Consider the following 9,861-nt stretch of genomic DNA (forward strand, 5'->3'; position numbering starts at 1 on the left):
GTTCTCATGAACAATCTTTGAATATCCAGAATTGTGAGAAGCCATTTTGACCAAGATTGAAGACTACTTTGTTCTTTCTGTATTCTGTTTGTAACAATTCTTTGAAACAAAAACAAAGTGAGAAAATCCAGCTAGAAACTGGTGACTACTTTCTTGGGTGAGAGTGCTCAACAAGAAAGAGTTGTACTTTGATTCTGCGATAGGTTGCTGAGTATCTACAAGGATCAGAGGGTGATTAATAGGAAAGAGATCATTAAGATAGATAGGTTTCGGGGAGGAAACTGGACAATCTGTAATTGATTCTTTCTATTGGAGAAGAAAATCTGAAATCCGTTTGGATTTGCAGGACTGGATGTAGGTTGTCAAGTTGACAACTGAACCAGTATAAATTCTTGGTGCAATCTTCTCTAACCCTTAACACCTTTGATTTACTATATTGCTATATCTGTATATGTGATTAAAACCAGATGCATGTTAAACATATTCTGTAATAAGTAATATTGTTTAATCTGTTAATTTGACTTGTCTGCATCTTGATTAATCTCAGATCAATCTAATAAAACTTGCTAATCTTGTATGCCACAAGTTAATTTCCGCTGTGTGTATGAAATTGATTTAATTTCATAAAGAACTGATACATTCTGATATATTCCGCTTATTACGAGGTCATATACACCAACACTCGATATACACTATCAATTTATATAATTAATTTTATATAATTTTATTTTCGAAAAAAATAAATTTCATTTGGGAGTTGCTAAAACAATTAATTTTGGTGTAAGTATTAAAATACTTAAAGATGACGTTGAACACATTGTAAATGTTATGTTGAAATAAAATAAAAATTATTTGAAAAACTAATATTAAGAAGTTATTTATATAATTTGAAAGCTACTAAAAAGACACACAACTCAATTGTTTATAGGAACACCAAATTCTGTCTCTAATATTGTAAAAGAATTATCAACAAATCTAAGATGAGATATTGTATATGTTACTCAAATCAATTACTTTCGCGATAAAATTTATGTCAATTAAAAGTTAGAAACAAAGTATATAATTCTTATTTATACCATGAAGGTAAATAAAATTGTTTTAAGTGCTATATTATTGTTCAAATATTGTTATTTAGTTATGTTTATCACTTAGAAATCATACATTCATCGAACTCTCTCAACTTTCACAATTAAGTCCCACATTGAAAATATACTCACTTATACTCTCTCTTCTCTTATATAAGGAGTACACTACCAACACATAAGACAATTGAGAATAATGAAAAATTTGATCTAAGAAGATTGATTTTTAAGTTTAGTTTAAATTTAAATTATATGGAATTAAGTTATCTTTTTTTATTAATATTTTAACTAAAAGTTGAAGGAACACATTTGTTCCTTTAAGTTTTTTTTTTTTTTAATTTTTTGATTCGTTTGATTCGAGTTATTGAGCCGAATTGAATTAACTGTGTACTTGAATTAAGTTGAGTTCAAGTTAAAAAATAAGTTTGACGAATTCAAGTGAGTTTCGAACTTAATCAATTTTTATTGAGTTGAATCAAACTTAAAACTAAATTTGAGCTGAGCTCATTTTCAACCTTAGGTTATGAGACTAATCCTTATACCAGTGGTAAGATGTTCAATTGCATGCAAAGACTAAAAATAAAATTGTAAAAAGAATTTAGAGCTAAAGTTGAAGGTTTTCTTACATAAATTAAAAATAAAACTTTAAAATTTTATAAAAATTAAAAATTTATTTAATCCTAAATATTTTAAATATCACCAAAAATATCGTCTTTATTTTATATCACTCATATCTATAGAGGGTAATCATTGTGAAAATAAACTTGCTGACTTTGCTTTTAGTTTGCAGGGCTTAAGCTGGTGGAATTCTATTCTTGCGGTAATTATGGAGGAGTTTTGTAGGAATAATATTCCTTATTTTTGTTTCAAATAATGGTTCCTTGTGGATTGTTAATTATTTTCTTTTAGTATTTTGCACCTTCCCTTTTTCCTACAAGACATTTGTTGTCTGTACTATTTGTTTGGTTGGATCTTGAATTAATCTCCAAAAAATTTGTACTCCTCTTTTTATTTTATTTAAATAAATTTATCTGTAGATAGGAGCAACATAATTGAGATATATTTTTTTTGTTATGTGATGTTTTTTCATTTCAATTATGTGCTTTAAAAAAACTATGAGGCTAATCTTATATGATTCCAAAAATAGAATTTTTCTTTTTTATAGTCCAACTTTTAACCAAAACTGAGCTTTTTATTCTAGGTGAAGAAAAAACACCTTTTTTTTAGATTAAAAATGAATGATTTTTTTCCCTTATATAAAGTAATAAGAGTCCTTCAAATTCATACACACAATTGTTAAATTTTAAGTTTCAATTCAAAATATAATATATATTATAAAAAAAATAATATTTGTCAATTAAACTATAAAAAAATAAATAATACTTTTAGTATTTTAAATTTAATTTTTAAAAATAAATATAAAATATATTTAATTAATAATAATTTATCTCTCGAAATCAATGTCGTTTAAGATCTTTCACACATATTAAAAATATAATAATATAAAAAAAAAAGATAAAAAATTTTACTAAGTTGTTCATGTTAATTATTAATTTTTTATTATTATCGATAGAGGGAGTAAAAAAAATAATATAAAAAAATTATTAAACTTGTATTAAAAATTATGAATAATATTATTTTAAATAAATAAAAATTGGTAAAGTGTGAGATAGAGGGAGTAATCCATAAGTGATAAAATAGACGAATCTAGAAAATATAAAGGGAACAGAGAAGAAAAGAGAAAAGGTAAATAAGAAAATGGTTCAACCAAAGCAGAACACACATCACTATGACAGTATCAGAAGATTAGGAAAGTAGAACAATTAAAAAAAAATAAAAAAAATAAAAAAATAAAAAAAGGAGAGGGTCCACTGTCAAATTTAAATTCCCTAAACACGTTACCAGTCACTACCCGTGAACACTTCCCGCTTCTATCTTTGGAACTTTATGTCACAATCATATCCCAATTCATATATTCAAACAATACCAAATCTATACAAAATAAAGTAACCTATATCACCTTACAATACATGTCAATATCAAATCCCAATTCAATTTTTCCTTTTCATTTTTTCTACCAAATGCTACACCAATAAATAAATATTTAATATTGAGTTTTTTTAATAAATTAATTTTTATTTAATGATTTATAATCAAATACATTCATATAAAAATAAATCAAAAATTTGAGAATCAAAATTATGTTTAGAGTCTAGAATATTTATTGTAAAAGAGAGCAATTTATATTGTACTGACTTTGATTGTAAATTTTGTAACTCGCTCAACAATACTGCAATGTATTGTCCTCTTGACAAAATATTTAAAATATAAAAATAAAACAACAAACTTTTATTTTCTAATAAATTTATTTTTCTCTTATTCATCTCTTTTTTCTCTCCTCTATTTTCTCTTCCTTGCTTTCTCTCTTATCTATCTACTATTTCCTCTATCTATTTATCTACTTCTATTGTCTCTCTCACTTTTAATCTATTTGATATCTAATTAATATTTATAGTCATAAACGTTTATATATATCATAAAGAATATTAGAGTAAATTTTGTATCATTTGGTTTATGCTATTTATTGTCCATCAAATATGGTACAAAACAAAAAGTAGATCTCACACTATTCTATTCTATATTATCATGGCAAGTATTTACTCTTTCGCATATCAATTAATTATACTAAAAAAACAATCACACATACTAAAATCAATTATACATCTTTAAAATTAATTTGAACCATTCAAACGTGATGCCTAACATACACTTTCAAGAAAAATAAGTGAATATACAAATTATTTCATGAAATTATAAGCATCAATTAAATTTTATAAATTGATAAATAAATTTGACATTATTAAATATCAATTAAAATAATTCATGTGTAAATTTTTGTATTTAAATATGTTGACATAACAGTATAAGTAATTAATATATGATAAATAAATTTGACATTATTAAATATCAATTAAAATAATTTCTTAATTTTCAAATTCATCTCCAATATTACAAACTCAAATGCTATTATAATTTCTACAAATACCAAAAAAAAAAAACAAATATGATTAATATTTAAAAAATCAAAGTTAGATTTTAAAATTCTGATGATGTCAAAATTATTTTGATAGTCCTAAAATTTCATCAAATTGAATAGTGGATATTTATTCCATCCAAACACTTTTCCAACAAACAAAAAAATAAAAAACAGAATTTCAAATCATATGTAGATTGCAAGTTCAAAACATACACAATGTTGTAATTGTCCCAAAATCCACTGAAAAGGTCATAACAAACAGTAACATGTTATGCTATGTAAGCAAACTTAATTGCTTTTCTTCTATAGCAAGCAATAAACTATTACTACCACCATTGTTCTCATTTTTACATACAACACTACTAGTTAATTAATAACTCTAAAGTTAAACATATGACAAGTTCATAAGCATAAATGTGACTCTTCAAATAAAAGTTAAAAAAAAAAAGCATCATTAGCAAAAGTTTAAATGTAAAACTAATTGAATCTTCGCAAGTGTTTCAAAACATGTTAGAAATTCAATCATCATGCGGTAGCTTTAAGGCCACCACATGTTCCTACTTAAGAAATTAATGTTTCAAAACACGCGCTTAATGACAATCTCTCAAGTGGTGCAGCATTTGCGGACAACATATCGATAAGCAGCGACTTTTTTCTTCCTCGACGAAGTGTTATCAACCGAGAGTATCATTTTTCCAGATCCTTTTGATGTGAATGAGTTGTGAATTGCTTCTTCTGAGGCTCCAATTTTTCTTGGCTTCTCAACTGCTATAGTGTAGCTTCCTTCAGCATTTGGAACAAACTCAGCACTGTATTCTAAGTCCCAACCTCCTACAACAATGTCCCAAGTGATAGTTGCACCCCCCTAGTTCACCCCCACAACAAGTAAAAAAACTAATTTAGCTTCATGTGTATGAAAAATAAATAATAATTTGAGCTAGTGCTTGGTTCAAGTTTGAACAAATTATCAATTTAATCCTTTAAGAGGCAAATGAAATGAACAAAAATTCTAAAATTATTCCTCTAATTGAAAATTCTAAGCAACTTGTAAAGGTCATTAATTTAATCGCTCAAATTTGCAAAATAACAAATTGGACTTTAATTTAAAGAACATCAATCAATTTAATATCTCAATCAAAATATTTCTTTAATAAACACTTATCGAACCAATGAAAGGCCAAGATGTTGACTTGAATAATTTCTTGGTGAATCAAACTAAGCATACAACTTTTAAATTATGGTGCTAAATTTGAAAAACAAGACTAAATTTATTGATGTTTTCAATTTAAAGGACTAAATTTCTATTTTACAAATTTCAAGGATTAAATTGATCAACTATTACACAATTTTAAGGACTAAAATACAAATTACTTTTCTAAAAAGGTTTCATGGATTGAATATACTCTGATCAACCCAAAAAAACTAATGTGTTTTTTTTAACCAGACATGTTAGTAAATTAGTAGTTATATTAATTTTCCAGATTTAAATCCAACCTCCTTCTAAGAAAACTAATGTGATAGAAATTTTTTGAATTTCAGGGGTCATTTCATAATTACATTAATTTTAGATACCAAATTGTCAAACTCCAACAATTTTAGGGGCAAGTAAGTAAATTTCAAAATGAAATAGAGAATCAAAAGAGAAAATATAAATTTTTTTTCTTTCAGAAAAGGAAACAAACAACTTGCATTGCATCATGACAAAAGGACTAATATTATAATATATAATTATGCATAGGGAAGAGTAAATAAATGAATGGAATGAGATGAATTATTACTACCTCAATTCCTTCTATTTGTATATTCACTTTCTCCCCTCCTTTGACAGTGAATTCAGAGGCCGGTTTTGGGGGACCATTTTGCAAATCACTGACCCTACTCAGTCCTCCATATTGAACAGGAATATCTTCAGGTCTAATGAATCTGAACATAACAAAACATCTTTCAGAAATCAAACCCCAAATATGGAAACACAAGAAACGTTGGAATATTATTTGCTAAAAATATTACATGTATGTTTCGATTAACGATGAGCCCAAAAATCACGCCGCAGCGTGATTTTATATAAGCTCTAGAGCATAGTTTTCGCCGTCGGTCCAAACATGCACTACATGCTGCACCATCACTTCAGATCTCAGGCGTGTTTGGTGCCTGACATGCATTTGTGTGCAACATTGGCACTATATTGACACGAATTCAGGTTCCTAGTCACTTATTGCACGCATTCATGCAAACAGTGACTATGTGACCATCTGATGGAGATTAGACGGTCCATATCTCATGTTCGGTAATTATAGGTTCTTTTAAATCAAAATTTGTTAGAGATATTGATTGTATGATCTCCGTCATACAATTACATAGTCACTAATTGCATGAATGCCTCTGCAGGAAACCGTGTTCATATTTACACAAATATGATTACATTTAATTTCTTTTGATTTTTAAAATAATTATCGGTCTCTTTCCGTCAGTACTGTGTCTAATGTCTTTTTGTGCTTAAATACTAAAAGTAAGTAATGTATATAGATAAAAATTGAGAGAAACAAAGCCAACTAAAACATTCTAAATGAATGTATATGGGACTTGTATATAAGATTCAAAAAAAGGGACAAAAAAGTAAATAACCAAATGGAGAAACCATTATACTCACTTGTAGAGTGTCTCTGCAGCATTTCCTTCCTTTGAGATCACAAATTTGCTTTTAGTCCTTTGAGTTAAAAAAGGACTAAACATTGAATACAACATGCTGAAGTACCATGGCACATTGATGAAAATCTGAACCCCAAAAAAGTAAAAGCAAGTAAATAAGCAAAAAAGAAAAACACTCAAAATTTAGAAATAAACATAGAAAGCAATCCACACAAACAAAAAAAAATTAATAAAAAATAATAATATAACAACATTTATATTTTTTTATCCAAATCGTGTCGATATCCAGATTTTCTGCTATTATTTTAAACAAATAATTAAAATTTGAATTATGAACTATATGATATTAATCAAACAATTCAAATGTGTTGCAATTGACTCTAGTTAGTCCAAATTTTTATTTTTAGCTGTCTAATCTCTCAATCACACGTCTATGGGTGTCTCAATTGCGTGAATGCAGAATTATGGGAATTCTCTGACAGCAAGGAATCCAAATTCATGATGAATCACTCGTTTATGTGTCAGTGTCACGGCGGTGTCTATGTTAAGTAAATTATATATAAAAAAAGTACCTTTTTGGCAACCATTTCTGGGTAGTTATCTTGAAACAATGAGAGGATATGGTTAGAAGCAACCCTAAGCTCTCTTTTAGGCATATCTTTAAGGTCAGTAACTTGAATAAGAGAATTAACACCACCAGCCTTAAAATGAAGAAGCTTAATCCCTCTTTCAAGAACTTGAATTCTCCACCTAAGAAACTTCTTAAGCTTCTCTTCATCTCCAAAAATCCTTTCATACATATCCTTATCCTTAAAAACACCATAAGCATTGTAACACACAGGATGTCCCTCTCTATCATGTCCTTGCATATAAGCTATCACACCTTCAAGCTCTTTGAAATCACTCAAATCTTCATCAACTATGTTATCAGCACAAAACTCTTTCCTCCAAGTTAAACACTTTAGAATCATGATTAGTGCTTCATTAACTTTGAAATCTCTTGCTCTTAGAAACTTCAAGAGTATTACATCAGCTCTATCATCTTCACTAACAAGAGAAACACCCCACATTGAAATTTCATGTTCAACTCCATTTGAAGAAGTTTTTGTTGTTGTTTCAATGAGTTTTCTTTTTAGTTCTTGAAGTGCTTTTTTCTCTGAGGATTTGAGAAGGGTAACAAAGTAATTGTCTTCTTCAAAGGAAGAGGTTCTTAGATTGGTGGTAGTACCCATTAGAGATGAGATTAAGGTTTTTTTGTATGGTTTTGGTGATGCTTGTGGTGGGTCTTGAAAGGGTGTTTTTTGGTTTTGGAGAGAGAGAGGTGATGAGAGAGATGTTGGTGAAGAATTATCCATCATCAAGTTTGGATTTTTAGAGATACCCGATGGAATCTCTGTATGAAAATTGAAAATTAAGGTTGGTTTTGAGGTTTTGAGGGTTGGTGATTCTATCAAAAAGATTTGAACTTTCTTAGTTTTGTTTTTTCTGTTGTTATTTGAGACAGAACACAGAGAGTGTTTTTTTGAGTGAGGTTGGTTGGTTAATGTAGTGGTGTGCTTGTTTTGTGGAGAAATTTGAATGTGGTTTTGAGGAAGTGGAGTGTGGAGAGAGTGAGTTCACGCGCTGTTTTGGAAGAGAGTGTGAAGAAGTATTGGAGTGTATTTTGATGCATACAGTGTTCAAACTCTGAAGTTTGAAAAAAGATACAGGTACTTGTGTTGTGGGGAAGGATAATCTCTGACCATAATTACAGAGTTTTTTTTTTTTTTTTAAAAGATAATAATTTGGGAGTTAATAATACCTGGTTTCAATTATATCTTTTTTATATAAGATTAAGTATTTTTTTTAATTTCAATGCAATGAAAGCTGTAAATTTTTTGAATATAAGATAGAGTTAATTTGATTCATATTTATTATGGATTAAATACATAATTGTTCTCTGGTTTTAGATACACTTAATTAAATATAGGATTTGACCATTGACATACTTAATTTAACTTTTGTAGTAATTATAATTAGGTATATTAACTTTTTTTATTTAACTTTTTTTAATATTTAAAATCAAATAGAATAATATATATAGAGTTGATATCAAATTTCTCACATAAGAATTATTTATATATATTTTTTAATTATATTAGACACTTAAATCAGTTGAAATAAAAGAAGTAATATTAAGTTCAACACAAAATATATGGAGATTTAAAACAAATTTTAGATTTTTTTTATTCAAGACCATTATCAAGAGCCTCAATATGGAGGCTTTTAAAGAATTCTAAAAATATTTTGTACTTATGAATAGGTTATATATTCTAGTATTTTTAAAATTAAAATTAAGTAATTTTCATTTAAAATTGATAATATCTCAACAAATATTAATTTAAATAATTAAATTATTAATTAAAAATAGATATTATATAAAATCGATTAAATTATTATTTTAATGAACTTACCTTTAAACTGATTTGATTATAAATAATACAAAAAGAATAATTATCGATGTAGATTAAATTTATAGAATTTAAAGTATAATAAGCTAAATAATAGTTAAAAGTATTAACAATCTATTTAATATTATTTTTTTTGAAAGAAAGGAAAAAAATTTATTTTAACAATCAATAGTCAGTGTACACTAAAATAAAATAAATCCATAAATTTTGCATGAATTCTTTGAACCATGTTAAAAAGAGTTGGAGCTGAGAAAAGTGTGACAAAAATAATGGAGAAATCAAAATATTGTAACAGTAGCAACCCACATTGATTCGTCCCCTACAAAGAGTGCAGTGCACGAGTTTGTTGCCTCTTTTGGACCACAACTTCCTCTTCTTATCCTTTCATTTTTATTATTACCATCATTCTATATATATTATATCCATAAAATATTCATGTATTCTAGAATCATTTCATTAAAACTTGATTTTAATTTTAATATAGTAATATTTGAAGTTTAATTTTAATTATATTGTAATTGTAATATGCATGGAATGTGAGGAAAAATAAAAAATGAAGTGTTTCCCTTATTTTTCGTTGAAAATTTCATAATTATTTTTCCTCAAATTTGTAATTAAAAATTAAAACTAAAAACAGAAAACG

General features: G+C 27.0%; 1 protein-coding gene across 1 annotated transcript; it reads right to left on the reverse strand.

The window, feature by feature from the left end:
* Positions 1–4,388: 4,388 nt before the first annotated feature.
* On the reverse strand, positions 4,389–8,338 carry LOC101500936 (patellin-6-like). Its single transcript, XM_004514199.4, has 4 exons — positions 7,341–8,338; positions 6,770–6,894; positions 5,901–6,042; positions 4,389–4,984 (listed from the first exon to the last, which is right to left on the reverse strand). Exons 1-4 carry the CDS (start codon positions 8,124–8,126, stop codon positions 4,724–4,726), a joined length of 1,314 nt encoding a protein of 437 aa, XP_004514256.1. The 5' UTR covers positions 8,127–8,338; the 3' UTR covers positions 4,389–4,723.
* Positions 8,339–9,861: the final 1,523 nt, after the last annotated feature.

The sequence above is a fragment of the Cicer arietinum genome, chromosome 6, assembly GCF_000331145.2.
Source record: "Cicer arietinum cultivar CDC Frontier isolate Library 1 chromosome 6, Cicar.CDCFrontier_v2.0, whole genome shotgun sequence".
In the NCBI taxonomy this organism is placed as follows: domain Eukaryota; kingdom Viridiplantae; phylum Streptophyta; class Magnoliopsida; order Fabales; family Fabaceae; genus Cicer; species Cicer arietinum.

What these genes read in the sequence shown, in the direction of transcription:
- LOC101500936 (XM_004514199.4), bottom strand. Translation starts at nt 8,126, where the DNA reads ATGATGGATAATTCTTCACCAACATCTCTCTCATCACCTCTCTCTCTC. An exon ending in CAGAAATGGTTGCCAAAAAG is followed by an intron (nt 6,895 to 7,340) that starts GTACTTTTTTTA and finishes TTTGGGGTTCAG; the next exon opens with ATTTTCATCAATGTGCCATG. An exon ending in GCTGCAGAGACACTCTACAA is followed by an intron (nt 6,043 to 6,769) that starts GTGAGTATAATG and finishes TGTTATGTTCAG; the next exon opens with ATTCATTAGACCTGAAGATA.